Source organism: Lethenteron reissneri, chromosome 46, assembly GCF_015708825.2.
Source record: "Lethenteron reissneri isolate LAM-NWPU_2019-01 chromosome 46, ASM1570882v1, whole genome shotgun sequence".
Taxonomy (NCBI): Eukaryota; Metazoa; Chordata; class Hyperoartia; order Petromyzontiformes; family Petromyzontidae; genus Lethenteron; species Lethenteron reissneri.
The window spans coordinates 9520449-9537039 of record NC_083824.1 but is presented as its reverse complement, the minus strand read 5'-3'; the positions used below and the strand labels follow the sequence as shown (position 1 = coordinate 9537039).

At 48.6% G+C, this 16591-nt stretch overlaps 1 protein-coding gene across 1 annotated transcript in view; it reads right to left on the bottom strand.

The window, feature by feature from the left end:
* MCTP1 (multiple C2 and transmembrane domain containing 1) overlaps positions 1–16591 on the bottom strand; it is a 156817-nt gene that overhangs the window by 73723 nt on the left and 66503 nt on the right. The window contains exon 4 of the mRNA XM_061570834.1: positions 3706–3865. Within this exon, the coding sequence (XP_061426818.1) occupies positions 3706–3865 (160 nt within the window). The remainder of the gene's footprint in view (positions 1–3705; positions 3866–16591) is intronic.

Below are 16591 nucleotides of genomic sequence, written 5' to 3'. Positions count from 1 at the left end.
AGGCTAAGGAGAATTTAGCAAGCACAGTGACTCACCTGGGTTGACTGTCCACCGCGTCGTTATTTTCACCTTCAAGTGCGAATCTTAAAATATGCCGCTCTGCCCGTTCTACAGCAATGTGGCACAAAATTGATGATAATGGAGACAACCATGCCGACGCTGAAGGAAGCTCTAAACCAGTCAGCATGTAATTCTTCCCCACTGCACTGAGCTTTGCTCCAGAGCCGACACCAGTGGGAGGTTTTGTGTGAGTCAGTCAGTTGCAGCACCGCTCATTCAATCGATCGCCTGCTAATTCAGCACAAAATGCTTTCAGTATTTCTTTTGCTATTTTGCCATCTCTTTATTTCTTGAGTATATTTTTTAAATGCCGAGTGCACGATGCACCGCGGAGAGTGCTTTTGAGATCCTTTATGAAAGGCGATTTCTAAGTAGAATTATTGTAATTCTCAAATACTTTCTTGAAGTCAGCACACAGGCGGAACGCCTGCTTGGCGCGGCATTCTCATCCGATCTGCCGTGGAAAGGGGGCGATATCCGCGAATCCGCCTAAGCAGGCATCAAAGGAGCTCGAAATTTCTATCCACGCGTCACCACATTTGTCAACAAATGTGGTGGCGCTTATATTTTAATCGAGGACGACCGTCAATGCAACGATGTCTCCGACGACCGTCGACCAAAGACGGCGGCGTGACGGAATTACCGAGCCCGAGCAAAGATGCAGACGAAGATTGTTTAGGAGCCGGCATTTGGCAGCATGGCGCAACGGGGAAGACCGCACACGGTAATTGCCGATGTATGCACCATGATTTACTGCGCTCAACCTTCCCAGTAAACGTTAGACAGGGGGGAAATTGCAGCCGTCGCACCAACGATTAATAAGTCAAGAGTGTTGGACTAAAACGTTTAATAATGATAATTTACAATTTTTAAGGCGCATTTCATCCGTAGATCCAAACGCGCCACCGTGTATGAAAAGCAGAAAGCTGCAGGGTCAACGGCCGGAGCCGTTGGGTCAAGGCCAGAGATGGGTTCTTCAGTCGAGCTGACTAAGAGAATGACCACGTGAGATGCAGAGGTTGCTGTCGACTTAACAAACATTATGATCAAAATAGAAATTATGAATCGTCCCGTGCACGCAATCGATCGCCATTCCATGTTAGCCCCACCCCCATCACGACAATCGCTTGGTTAATTATTTCACGGGAACCTATTTTTGCATTCAGTGCAGACGCTAAAATAGCAAAGGCGGCACCCACATGACGGGCAAAAAATGTGGAATTGAGAAGGGTGGCACCCGGCACCTGAGGCCGTGATTCGTAAATAAACTCCCTCCCTCATTTTTAATCCGTCGATGTTCTTCACACATTAATTTAGCCCAATATAGCAACACATAACGCGTGGACCAGAGAACACAAACAAGTTAGAAACGCCACGCTCACTGTTCAGAACGCGTAACCTCGGGCAGGACACGTCGCTCGGAGTGACGATGGCCGATGGCCGAGACTGAGAATGGAACTCTGGTCACCGGATTAGTGTAGCGCAGTGTGCTAACCACTACACTACCGCCCCCCCCCCCACCCACGATACAGAGACAAAGACAAAGATCACCCCTATACCCTTGACAGACTTTTGGGGCAAGTGCTGTTAGCGAGCACCTATGAAGGCCGCTACGGCCAGCAACACGCCTGGCCGCCTTTGTCTCCCCAGTGGCGAAGTGATTTACACATCGCACCAGGTACTCCATTTGAGGCTGAGTCGACCTAGGGGAGGCACAGAAACGGTTCAAATAATCGTCACTGGTGTTGGCCGTGAGTCGGAATTGGGCTCGGGTCGCCGGGTTCGTAGCGCAGCGCGCTGATCGCTACACCCCCGCTCTGTACGATACAGAGAACACACGTGCGCACAGGATACACGCAGCATGATATGACATCCACGACTGCGGAGTGGCATCAGCACGGAGAGTCAATCATCTATCAGTGAAGTGGATCACACTGACAGTGACGATGTAAACTGTCGCAATAACAGCTCGTTTCCACCCCCCTCTTCATCCCTTCCCTCTGTAGCAGTTAAAGGTGCAGGCCCCGCAAGTGCTTTCTCACACCACTGCTGGTTGAAGGGACCTCCCACTAGAAGCAGCTCGTGAGGGTCTTTGACCTACTCTTCCACAATGACCGAACAGCTCGGAAGGGGTGGGCGTACCCACACTTTGCCCACACAACGAGTGACCTGCCCATCGAGTGAACGTGGCGTACCCATCGATACCGCTGAGTGGGCGGGAGGCTGAAGGAGATCGCCCCATTGTCTCCAACTGCCGCGCCGAGAGAGATGGAATTGAACTGGCGACCCGCGGATCGCAAGTTCAGTTTGCCGAGACCACCGTAGCAGCTTCCCCGCAGTTCAAGGGAATCAATCATAATTATCGACTTAAAGCTTCCGTGACTGCAGGAATTAATTTTCTTTGGGTCTTTCGGTAAAGTCGCGTAAATAGGTTCAATTTAATTTTTAAAAAATGTAAATTTTTTCAAATTTTTTTTTTTTACAAATTTTATTAACTTATAGTACTTTTATTTTATTCTTAATTTTAAATAGTTTTTTTTTTATTAATTTGAACCTATTCTTGGTTCTTTCGGTAAAGTCACGTAGGAAGGAAATAATAAAATAATCAAAATATATAATAATATTGCTTATTATTTTTATTATTTTATTATAAAAAAGATTGTTTTATATTTTTTTTATTTTATTATTTCCCTAATAATTATTCGTATATTTTTTATATTATCGTATCTCAATCCTACATCGATTTTATTCTGTAATGTTTCGGCTCTTGGTCCCCCCCCCCCCACGCACGGCACTGAAGTTGACGCACGCAAAAGAAGCCCTTGGCAACGCGAGCCGCCCGGCTCGGTAAGAGAGAGCTCCCTTTGTCTCGGCAACAACTCCCTGGCGAGGCACGGCTATTTATGAGATTGAGGGCAGAGCCCACTCGCCCGGTTTGCGAAGTGGGCCAGCACGTTTTTTTTGTCGTCGTTTTCTCGTCGTTGTCATCCATCATAAGAATGTGCCTCTCTGGGTGATGCGTGCCACGACGCGTGCCCCAGAATGTTGCAACGTGGGAGTTTACAGATCAGCAAATTCCTCCGGCAGGTCACAACCAATCAATCAACGTCATCGTCGCGGTGAGCCGTGACGTGGCCAAGGCTGCACTGAGGGCCCTCCCCAAGCCGTTGCGATCCCTCACGGTCCTGACAATCAATCGAGCTCTTGCACTCGAGCGCTCGTTTCATCACTCCGTCGCCACGGTGGACGTCCTCTCGGGCGAGCAACTCGGCATCGGTGCCGTTCGGAAAATTGAGCAGCGAGGTCACGTGACCGAGGACATGTATGTGCGTATGTTGAACTTGTGTCGCGCCGTACGTAAGCCAAACGTGCCAATCGGAGGTGCGGGGGGGAAAAACAACACACTAAAACACAAAAAGCAGTTCTAAAGAAATTCGTTTTCAATCTAGATTTAACAGTGCATGGCTCCAGTTGCTTTCTAGTATCAGAAGGAAGAGCAGTCCAGACGGCCGCAGAAGCGCATCTGAAAGCGAGCGATGTGCATGTGAACCCACGTCACGTGATAGAGATCGCGTGATGAGTGTTGCATACGCGTGGACACGCACATATAGAGTCCATATATGTGCGCGCATGACGATCACGCACCTCCACGGTCGCGGATCACCAGGTTACGCCCCTCGCGGAGGCGAAGCGACAGCTGGTACAGGCTTCCCGGTGCAGAGGGTCCGGCCTGGATGGGTGGGATGGGCAGGCCGGGCAGGCCGGGCAGCTCCACCGTGCACCCCGACGGGCCGGCCATCACGCCCTGACAGACGAGACAGGCAGGCAGGCAGACAGGCAGGCAAGACGTTCACGGTCAACGTCAAACGCAGAGCTCAACGCAAAACAAAAACAACTGGGTTCTGCATCGAGGCACACGCAGAGTTGGGAAGGAGCAGCGGCTTTCCCGTAAGCCGACAGGACGGACGGCATGCCACCGCGTCAACCGTCACAAAGTGAAACCATTGTGAACAAAATTGTCGGGTGTCCAGGAAAAACATGAATAACCCCACATGTACAATTGCCTGCTCGTGCCACTGTTGGTGGAAGGGCCTTCACTTAGAGGGAGCTCCAAAGAGCAGCTCTAGCGAGTATTTGGTCCACTCTGATGTCTTGGAAGAGTGAGAGAAAACCCACATTTTAATATAAATAGCCCATACCAGATTAATTTGGGGCAACTCTACAATCCATGTTTTCTAAGTTGTTATTGTATCATGGCCACAGAGGGGGCTGCACAGTGAACTTAATAATTCATTCTGTTCGTCCACGAAACCCGCCGCACAATCTCAGCGAGACGTTCATGGCAGATCACAGTGTTTTCCAGGGCACACCTCAAACAACGCACAGACTGGCACCGGACGTCGCTTAATTGAATCCTTTCCCGCTAGGCCAACAGAAAATGCTCATCGCAACAGTCGCTCGGGTGAACGTTCTAAAAAACAAAACTGCTATGTTCCCCGCTCGCGAATTCGTTTACCCCCCCATTGCGTTTGTGTTGTGGGTTCAAATAAAAAAAACATTTAATTTTTATTAGACCCCAAAAAGTGGCGGCGTGAGGTTCGCTTTTCTCAACGGCAGACGACGATCCGGGGAGGTTGGTGAGCGACGGGGAGACGTTGGCTGCGCACGGCAAGGGTGCACGGCGCACGCGACGTTTTGTCAAGTGGCATTCGCACCACCTCCGTGCTAGCCGCTAGCCGGCTCTGCGGCGCACGGTCTTGCAAACGCGTTGGCATTTACCGACCCGGCCCGACGATTGCAATGTCGTCTGAAAAATTGGTGTCAAGTTTACAGACGCAACAAAAAATAGAAAGAAAAGGATGCAAACGGTTGGCACAGCGTCCCTGCGTTTATAACTCTGCCCTTGGCTTCGTCGTGGGGAGCAAGCACATTGTGGCGTTGGGGGGGGGGGGGAAGAGGGGACTTACATTCTCCATAATGGCGCTTATTATTACGTTGCGTTACGTATGTGAAGTACCGGTGAAGACGCTTGACGCCGAGGTTGAGGCACACGTATATTTATTTCACAGTATGACAGTGGGCATATACACTCTCGAGGGGGTATCGGCCCCCTCACCCGTATAACTCGGGATACACCCCTAGCTAACTCTGTCCTAGCCCCGAATCCTCCACTAATGGGCTAGGGGAGGCTAACTGGCCCGACACTGGTAAGTCGGGCCCGGTACCCGGAGTTCCAGACCAGCTCTTACAAGAGCACCGGCTCTGGCTTTCGGGACCACGCCGCTGGCTCAATCCTGTCCGGCCCTGAAAAGGACATCGAACCAGGGGAGTCCAGGGCTCTATCTAAGACGTCTTCAATCTTCTTCCCTTAGCTTAACCATAACTGCCGAGCCCTTTGAAACATCCCCTTTTATACCCAACCCCTCCCTGAGGGGTGGGGCCCCGGGGGATCATAACGTTCGAACCAGCCCCCCCCCAGGGTGTCTGGCTCGGACGTCGTAGAGAGCACTTGCTCGTGCACTTACGTAGCCCCGCCCACTGTGTTTGTTTTCCATAGGCTGCCATGCATAACGGGCCCTCTTTTTAACACCCCTACATATGGACGCACAATGTAGAGTTTTGCGTTGAACCAGGACCCACAGCTGACGAAGAGGGTCCCTTGCCTCTGAGCATCTGGCAGTTTTCACCAAGCGGCCGAAGGCTGAACCGCGACAATCTCACTTCGGAATTTGTTGTCGGAGGTTCACACGGCATTCACTCTCTCTCACTCTCGCGATGCCTGGCACAGCTGCGTCTTGCTCAAGATGTGAGGAACAGGATCCAGGTGAGGAGGAGGCAGCCTCGGGGTAACTAAACACTCGGTCTGAGCAGCTAAGCAAGCCGCTGGTCAAACATTCCCTTGTGTGTTGGTGTACGGTGCTTTTTCTGCAATATGTTGTTGTCTTTTCTTGGATTTTCTGTTTGCACATAGTCACTTTAAGATGTTTTCTTGTTCATGCTTTTGTTTTTTTGTTCGTTGCGGTTGCACCCGATTCAAGAGCCGAATGGCTCACAGGGCTATACCTAATAAATGAAATTTGAAACTTGAAACTTGTGCCACCTTCACCTTGGAAAATTCTAGGACTCCGTATCTCGTGGGGAGGGAGGGAGGGTCCCTGAGAGGGTCATCTTGCCTATAAACATTTGGCAGTTCACAAGCGTTGGTTCAAGCTCGAATGATGAGAGGCTGAATGTCGAAGCCGATCCAGGGATTGGCTTGTGTGGCATCAATGCTGCTGAAATTATGCACTCCGAGATTGCCGTGTGGCTGGCAGGATGTGTAAAAAAATACTTTTAGAATTCATGTGTCGTGACAGATACGTGAACGAGGCGTATTGACTGCGTATTTATTGAGGAAATGAAGATAAATAATTTACGACTCTTAATTCACGTGACGGCGAACATCATAATGATGACGACGATTTTATTGACATCTAGTCTTCGAATGAACTCCAACAGGCACTCCCTTTACAAGAATCTGACATCCTTGCCAAGTTCATTTTATTACAAGTGCCACATATCGTATTTAATCAGCCGTAAATCTGTGACAAAAGGATTACTCGCAGATGCAATCAAAACACGTCCATCGTTAAATTAGCAGCATTGGACACAGCCGACTGAAGCGGCGTGGAATATTGTCGATAATTCTTTTTTTGTTTTCGCCACAAGCAAACGCGCACACTTCTGAATTACAAATTACTGTGATGCTGAACATGATGATGATGAGTATGATGAGATTTTGAGCTAATCAGCTCAGAGAATAACAATAACTGATCCATAATAAAGTTGTTTTGGGTGAGATGACGTCAATATAAATTTGACGTTAAACCCGCCACCATCTGACAAAGACAATTAGTAAGGTTTGTCTCGTAAACAAAACGTGCCAATTCGTTACTAGTTCAGCACATCGGTGTGTTGGAAAGTAAACCCACAACATTTACAATTCGAGTACAACGTTTCGCTGTCGATTACAACCACCGGCTTCATCAGGTGATAGCCAGAATTGTGAAGTCTTCCTAAATTATTGATCATGAGCAGAAGACAACAAAACTAAACATCAAATTCCACTAACATTTCTTGTCGAAGCTACTTTAAAAAAACAAGTAAACGATAACCGAACTGTGTATCTCTCCCATGGGTGTTCAGGTGGCACCGCGTGCTGTTCAGAGCGATGACGACATCTCGGCTAAGTTCCTGAAGAAGCCCCTGGCACGTAGAGTAAAACATCGGACATTGTGCCGAGCAACACGCAGCAGCACAACCGCGAAAACCTGCGCGGTGACTGAACCGGTTTTTAAAAAATGACATTTAAATAACAAATATTCAATTGTATTTTGGTCACCCTTCTCATTTTGAAGGATATTTAAATACACCGCACCTCCGATTAGCACGCTCGGCTACGTACGGTGCAAAAGAAGTTCAACACAGATACATAACCTAATAATCAGTTCGGGGGTTAATTCTAGATTTGAAGCTTTCGTGGCTGCAATGATTCATATTCTTAGGTTTTGTCGGTAAAGTCACGTAGGTAAAAACATTAAAAAGTAAAATAAAATAAAAATCACGACGTTTCAGAGGCAACACAAGCTTCCGTCTTCAGGTGGTACCGTCACAGCCACGACAGCTGTATCAAGTAAATGAGAGATTGCAGGAGCTACCACTCCGTTTATATAATGGTTGGAGAAGGTGGTGGGGCAAGGGCTGCATACTTATTATTAATATGGTAAGGTGAGGCTTAAGACTAAGAATAGACTGCATAACAAAGGATGTGTTTGTATATTTGTATTGCTTCGTGTACAAACCATCAAAGGTTTGTACACCTTTGAAGGTTTGTACACCTTTGATGGTTTGTACACGAAGCCATACAAATATACAAACACAGACATAATTTCAACCGTGATGACTGTTACAAACTGAGTAATCATTGGAAAGATGTGATTAACCATGCAAAAAAGATTTAACTACACTTATTTGCCAATCTTATTTGACAGACAACCATTACAGTTTTACCATGTTTAGTGGTGGTCTCCCTGTCACAGGTTGAGTCACAAACCGCACCTCTCCATAACAAAGGCTCAGCCTTTGTTTGTTATGCAGTCTATTCTTAGTCTTAAGCCTCACCTTACCATATTAATAATAAGTATGCGGCCCTTGCCCCACCACCTTCACCAACCATTATATAAACGGAGTGGTAGCTCCTGCAATCTCTCATTTACTTGATACAGCTGTCGTGGCTGTGACGGTACCACCTGAAGACGGAAGCTTGTGTTGCCTCCGAAACGTCGTGATTTTTATTTTATTTTACTTTTTAATGTTTTTACCTACGTGACTTTACCGAAAAAACCTAAGAATAAGTTCGGGGGTTACAATGTTTTTCTATACATAGCGTATTTTTAGTTTTTCATTAAAGTAGTGAACGCATCTTAAAAGTCGCGTGGTGTTTACACATCACAGGGTGACCTCAACACAAGGCGGTGATGGGATCACGGAATGCGAGACGGATACCTGATGATGCAATGAGAGCTCCGCGCGCAACAAAACATTGACGTGGAATCTCATGAATCCCGAATGGCTCAACAAAATGCTAATGCTGCCCTGGAGACAAGATGACTTTACATGAAGCACACGAGCACCCACCGATGTTAATGCATCACTCATCCAACTAATCCTAGTCACGCCCCCCGCCCTTCAGCCAGAGAGAGATGCAGCATGCCCCTGCTGTTGTTCAATTAATCCAACGTTGAATATTGTCCACTCGATTTGCCTGAGCAACATGTGCGTGACGCACTCAATCCACTGCTGGATGAACGCCTCCCTGAGCTTGCATCAGTTGTGGGGGTTGTTTTAACCGTACTTCACCACGCTCCTCAGTGCGGATTGGTGAAGGTGAGGCACAGGGTTGGTTTCGATGTCACTCCTCACTCATGTTAGCTGTTGACCCTATATTAGGCTCGGGTCAACAGACGTTCAATGTGAAGTGCATTAAGCGACGCATGCGAAGGATGAACACCAATGGCACCTCCACTTTCCCCATATTTTTTCTATCAATATTCTGGTTTAATCACATGGGAAACTTATTTTTTTCATGATTCCGCTTATGTACGCAGAAAAGTTTCACCGAGTCCCAAGACTAAGTACATGTGCTAGTACTTTTATAAAGCCGGCAACATTTCGACTGTGACCCCAGCACACGTTAAACAATCGGCCTGCAGGCAGTGTCAATTTGAACCTCACGGTTTATTTGCACAGTCATCGGTGGCCCGTTCTGAAAGCATAAACGGAGCTGTTGACACTTGAAAACTCAGGTTAAACACGTTTTTTCAATCCCATACTTGCCAGCAGGCGCCAGCTCATCGCTCTGACCTCTGCGCCACCCGTGCACCCCCCCCCCCCCCGAGAAGAATCAATCCTTGAATTTAACCGCCACCCTAAACAGCAGCGACAATTCACTGGATCGCCGAGGGCGGGAGTTAGGGCCGGGAATGGGTGAAGTTGTCCACCCCGAACTGCCATGCGCACCTCCCTGACCATCCACGCAATACCCTAAGCAGTGCTTAAGTTAACAAAGACAAAGATCCCCCAGTATAGCCTTAATAGGTTGTTGGGGTAAGTGCTTTTAGCGAGCACCTATAAAAGCCGGAACGGTACACTATAAACTGTTACACTGAACAATTTATTTTATTTTACCAGGCTAGACCCACTGAGCTCTTTTTTCAGAAGCGACCTGGCCACAAATGATAGCTCAGCAAAGTGGCTCACCACGTGAAAATGTTTCGCAGTCGAATACCCTAAACGCCTGTTTCTAAATGTGTGGAGGTAAAAACCGGAGGACCCGGAGAAAATCCACTCGACCACGGGGAGAACATGCAAACTCCAAATAGACAGGCATCAAGGGTCGGGATCGAACCGATGACCTTCTGTATACCAGGCGAAGTAGTCAACATCTCGGCTCCAGCACCACGCCCGGCTGCCTCGTCTCCCTAGTGGCAATGTTTTTTATACATCGCACTCGTAGGTACTCATTTGAGGCTGAATCGACCTGTGTCGACTCAAGTGAACACGCACACACAACAAACCGGCCTGTGTTTACATACTGTAGTGTGTGAACGAAACCGGAGACTGCCAACTCCTGGTCAAACCCCGAGGGCGTCGAAAGCCTCACGTCACCTTGAAAGACACAAACAGCTGGCAGGTCTGCCTCTCCCATCCGTTCACACGAGGGCATTCGCCGTACACGATGGTTGCAAATAAAGCTGGAGATGAGATGCGATGTAATGCGCTGTGGCCGGGGGCACCCCGTCGTACAGGGCTTTGCATGAGAAAAATAAACCAAACATAACTCTTTTCGATTTCAAGCTTTCGTGACTGCAGGGATTCATCTTCTTGGTTCATTCGGTAAAGTCACGTGGAAGGGAAATAATAAAATAATAAAAATAAAACATAATAAAATAATTGTCACAACGCTGCTTGCGTTGTGGCCGAAACGTCGTGATAATAATTTTATTTCGATTTAAAGCTTTCGTGACTGCAGGGATTCATCTTCTTGGTTCTTTTGGTAAAGTCACGTAGAAGGGAAGTAATAAAATAATAAATAAATAAAACATAATAAAATTATTCTCACGACGTTTCGGCCACAACGCAAGCAGCCGTCCTCAGGTGAAGACCAGGTCTGTCGGGGAGACAGCGTCTGAATTATTTTATGTTTTATTTTATTATTTTATTATTTCCCTTCTACGTGACTTTACCGAAAGAACCAAAAAGACAAACATAACTCATTGACCACCAACTCCGGGCTGCTGAACCCCCACGCTAAATTGTGGCAACGTATTGACGTCTCGCGCATGCTACTGTAGAGCGCGCGGACATATTTCAAGATCGAATGAATACATGCGTCGAAACCGCCTCGACTGTTATCGGGGATGCTCTTCGTACTGTTAAATCGCGATTGAAAACTCGTTTTTTTTGGTGTCCTTCCCCCGCACCACCGATTAGCACTGCTGGCTGTGTACGGTGTGAAAGAAGTTCAACACACACATCACAGGAATTTGATGAATTTAGATATAAGATGTTTCTTGTTCTTCTAAACACTGTGGTGATTTATTAGCCTCGAGTGGCTCTATTGGGTCATCTGAACACATGACATACAACAAATGAAATAATACTGTCAATTATTTATCAACATTACATTCATGATTCATCGACTTGACAACGAGGCTCAAGTGCGTTCTGTCAAATGGTCCGCTTCTTCATAATTAACTCCGACAGCGTAACGGTACCAAAGACAGAATTACACTGCTGGTCAGAGCACCTTGAACGATAATGCCCTTTGTTTATCGAGGAAAGATCCCCTTTCGGGAGGGTTGCCCGATTCCACGAATGAGAGTTTGCCGTCGTGCGTGAGGAAAGAGGAGAATCCAGAGAAAACCCACCGCATACAAAGGGGGAGGGGGTGACACTGAACTTTGGCATCTCACAGCTCCCTCCGTAGCCACATGCCTACAACACCTGGCAAGCCCTGGTAGAGGTGCTCGCCCGTCCTAGCACTAACCAGGCTCGCACCTGCTTGACTTCCAAGGTCTGCAGGCAGGTGCGGGGGACGAGACGATGTCGAGTCTTACACCCGCGGTCGGCACCACGGGCTCAAGGATGGACGCGGATCGATCCGTCTCGACACCCCGTGCGGGGAGGGCGGGGGGGGCTTGGGATCACGCTCGGGGTGTGGAGGGGGCACACAGGTCGCTCCGAGCGAGTTTGCGATGCTCGCAACAGCAGACAGCGCGCGTCTCCCCGACAGCGTCACCATCTGGAGCAGCCACGATTCCACGTCGCGCCTACGACCCTTCAAAACCCGCCGACCTGCGTTTGCCTGTCTTCGTGTTTCCCCGCACCTGCGATTAGCACGGTAGGCTATGGTACGGTACGAAAGAAGTTGAACATACGTGTGCGCGCGGGGAATGAAGGAGACACCTGACTGTGACTGCGGTGAAGCGTGATTCATCACTCACACCGCGTTGCGTTGTAGAGTCGCCGTGCCTCTGTGCGTGTCGGTGTGTCTATGCGAGTCCGTGGGTCTTTGTGCGAGACTGCGAGCCATTACGCCGAGTCTCCGTGTGGAGCTTCTACGCGAGGTACATTCCAAAACTCACGTAGTCGACCCTTGCCCCACACACACCCCCGTTTGCAGGAGGCGCTAATCTAATCCGAACGCCGTCGAATAGCTTTCTCCAAACTCAAACGCACGCAGTGACAAACTGGGTCGCGGCGATTTTTCAAACGCCATACGAAAGCGCCATAGGGACCCCCCTTTTAACGCACGCAGGCAGGCACGGAGCATGGCGAAAAGGAACAGACTTCAAAAATCAGAGGGAGCGTCGCCAGCGAGCGTACACTCCAAACGATCGTCGCTTACCCTCTTGCGTAGAAACATCGAGCGCGGCGCTCTCAAGTCCGTCTGCTGCGAGAGGGTGAGGTGGGTGGTGGGTGGTGGAGGGTGAGCGCCTGGCAGGGCAGCGGACCGCGTGACCGGCGAAAAACAGCGCCCAGCCCCGCCAGTGAAACATGCCGCGCCAAACCACCGGAGGCTATTACGGAGTTCCGTGCCGAAAATTGCCACGTGCTCAAGAAAGGTCACTTCGAATGAGGCGGGCAGCAACGAGCGCGAGAATTTCACTGCTGCCCGAACGGCTGCGGGGCCGACAGCGCCACTAATAATGTGATCATGCCGCACATAGAACGCGTCTCTTAATGTGCACGTGTGTTTTTGTTGGAGGCGGTGTTACGGTGGTTAAAACGCGGTACGGGATATCGTCATCCTATCAACTTGCTCCATTGTCGTCGTGCCGTCCACCATGAGCAGACAACTCCGACGATGGCGCTGCTCCCCCTTACCATCCGACCACCACCCACTCGATTTGCTCACCGTCAACATTAAACCTCACATTGTACACTGAAGAGACACGATTTGTCTGAACCGTGCGTTTTCGTGTTCCCTTGCGTCTTTCGTACGTACTTATGTACGTTGAACTTCTTTCGCACCGTACGTAGCCAACCCGTGATTTAAAAAAAACTAAACTATTTTCATTAAACCAGGTAAGTCCCACTGAGCTATGTAGCTCTTTTTAAGAAGCGACCTGGCCACAAATGATAGCCCAACGAAGTGGCTTATCACGTGGAAATGTTTCGCAGCCAAATACTCTTAACGCATGTTGATTCTAAATATGGAGAGAAATACAGGAGGACCCGGAGAAAAATCCACGTGACCACAGGGAGAACATGCAAACTCCAAATATACAGGCATCGTCAGGGTCGGGATTGAACCCACCATTTCCTGCTTACCAAGCGAGTTAGCATCTCACCACCGCAAGGATGGGGAACCTCTCCCCATCTTGGCACCTTTCATCATGAACCTCTCTCCAGGTTGCCCCATCTACACCCCCACCCTCCTCACCACAAGCAGAGGGAAGTGAATTACAGTTTCTTTAAACAACGTTTTAAATACTATAGCAGCAGCCAAATCCTTTCAACGCGTGTTTCTAAATGTGGAGGGAAAAACCGGAGCACCCGGAGGAAAATCCACGCGACTACGGGGTGAACAAGCAAACTCCAAATATACAGGTGTCAGGGTCGCGATCGAACCCGCGACCTCCTGCATACCAGGCGAGGGAGTTAACATCTATGAGGTGCGTTCTTTCTCCAGTTGTGCCCTTGGGAGTGCGCTGTGCATGTGACTATTCAATACAATATTGCTTTGGAAAAATACGGGACAAGTACTGTCGTCTGTTTTTTCATGGTGCATTTGTCGTTGGGGTTGGTTCTTGAGGCAAACGCCATTGCACGAACACCACGATGCAGCCGCTGGCGAACTGTACTCCTAAACCCGGCCACCTGAGCTCAATTCGCAGTTCCCCCACACCATCACCACAATCAGCACTCACCAGCATGGTGAAGTATGGTCAAACAACTCCCATGACTGACACGGCATGGGGAGGGATTCATCCAGCAGTAGATTGACAAAGAGCTCAACATTTTTATTATAATTGGGGGAATCCAGAATTGTGTTCTTGAATAAGTACCACTTTTTGAGGAAGTGAGCAGTTGGTTGTCCTATGGATGGACTCGGCCCCAACCATGGGAATGTCATTCCATCACTGGCTCAGCTCTGCAACCAGGAGAGGGAGAGCACCAATGCCTCAATGCTCATTTGAGCAGGACATCACCTTGACCCTGGCTCTCGCTCTTGATAACGCTCCGAGCAGCAGCCCCAGGAGGTGAACCTTGAAGCCACTGTGAAGTCTGGCACCATGTAAGACGTGGTACAGTCCCATTCCTTTAAAATCTCAATATATACTTTGCACCGAGCAGTCTCTCCCGGGATGGTGGAACTCGGGCATGACGGTGCGCAGTGGGCGTGCTTTGACGTTCACCGAACGTTCTGGGCACGGCATGAGAAATCCACCCCCCTCCCCGCCCAACACATCGAGCGGCAGGATCCGCTAAGGGCAGCACGTGCCGGGCAGCTCGCGCCGGCTCCTCCGTTAGTAGCGCACCGCCGGAGGGGATTCCAACGAGACGCGGCAGCAGCAGCGCCAACAACCCGGCCACGGCAGCTCCGATCGCTCCCTCCCTCTCTCTCTCGCCCCGCTTGCGAGAAACGACGCGGCGTCTTCGCACCGAGCGCCGACGTCCGAGCGTGAAAACACGCACCTCCGGTTAGCACGGTTGGTGAAGTACGGTGCGAAAGAAGTTATACGTACACATATACAAACCAAAGTATGCCGTCGGTGTTGGGATTCTAAATTGCTTCCTTGTGGGTCCTGTGACTGCGTGGGTATAATGTCAATATTTTTTTGCTAACTATAACCCTCCACAACCCCATAATGCCACTCGGATGAATTTGTCATGTGCGCAATAATTTGGTGATTAGAAAATTTGGCATTATATTCGCATGAACTCACCCAATCAAACTGATTATGAATTATAATACTGGTCATGAAGGCTTGAGCATACTTACTAACTTAATTACATTTATAAAGCGCTTTAACGAAAGCGCTGTACAGTGAATTAATGATGGCCCAAGAACATACCGTGGGGCATGGGACGAGATGGAATTGGCTCGGTGAATGTTAGAAACGTGAGGACGACGATGATGCATGAGAGAAAACGGAGGTGAAGATGACATAGACGAACGAGTGGTTGGAGGATGACTACGGAGACGGGGAGGGTATCGGTGATGATACGGGGGGAGCGGTAGACGAGGAAGAGTAGGCGAGTGAGAATAGATGGGTTTTTTCAGGAGGAGTGGAAGATGGTGAGAGTGGGTCACCGCTTGACGTGTAGAGGGAGTCAATGCCAGCGCAGAGGGGCTAAGAGCGAGATAATATTTGGAAGTGTGGAGTGCATAATTCCACCACGGCTAAATGAGCTACAAATATTCCTACACTTTGAATCCATCTGTGCGGAGCTTTGGGTGGTATGCATTCGCACGTTCAGTGAGTTGTGTCCAGGATCTCATGTATCCTGCCACAAGGTGCCAAATGCCCACGATTGGAAATGACCAAACGTCCACAATGCCGCAGGACTTTCCTGAAAATGAGTTTTAAGGTTCCCTGATGCTGTCTTTGAAAACATAAACAAACAAAAGGCACCATCGTTATCATAATTATTATGATTTCAGAAATAATATTGTGAAAGTGCTCTGACGAACAGTGTTATAAAAAAAAGGGGAAACACTTATTATCATATTTTGATACTGGCAAAGGAGGTCCCATTATGTAGATGCTCACCCCGAGCTCTCATTACTCTCATAGTGCATTGTCTCGGGGCTGTACGCCTTTTGGCGTCCTCTGGTCTAGCACCAATTGAGACGAGGCTCAAAAGAAAGCTGTCTCTGGTGTGGACCAATCAGTTTCAAGGACAATGCATATATTATCAGAGTATGTTTTTTACTTGCATTCTGACCACAAGCAATGTGGCTATTGCAGACATGATTCCTTGTAAAAGGTTTCAGTTTGGTGTTTTAACATCTCAACACCTGTTTTGTTGCCAGAAAAAAAGGGGAAACCCCCTATTATCAGTGTTAAATCATTTATATTGTTGGTCTTATTACGTTTAAAGAAGTTAATTATGAACGAGTGTAACATAAAAAAAATCACTTTGACCTCATTATCATGTCAATGAGCATTCATAACAGATCGATAACCCATTAGTACAAAACGTAGCAAAGTGAGCCTGGATTGTTTTGCCTCAACAGTCGTAAAATCATGGATATTTTACGGTACATTTTTCAACTTTGGATCGTGACGCTGTCCCACGGCCGACTGTCATTGACGACTGTGTCTCACCGTGCCAGTCGGCGGCAGCGGCGAGGGAGAAGGGGCAGCCGCTGGAGCCCCGTACAGCCCTTTCGCATTTCACCTCCTTTTCCGCACGTACAGTGCCAAGCAATTAAAAATTGATAACCCCCAAGAGCCGGCTTTTGTCCAACAGTGGATGG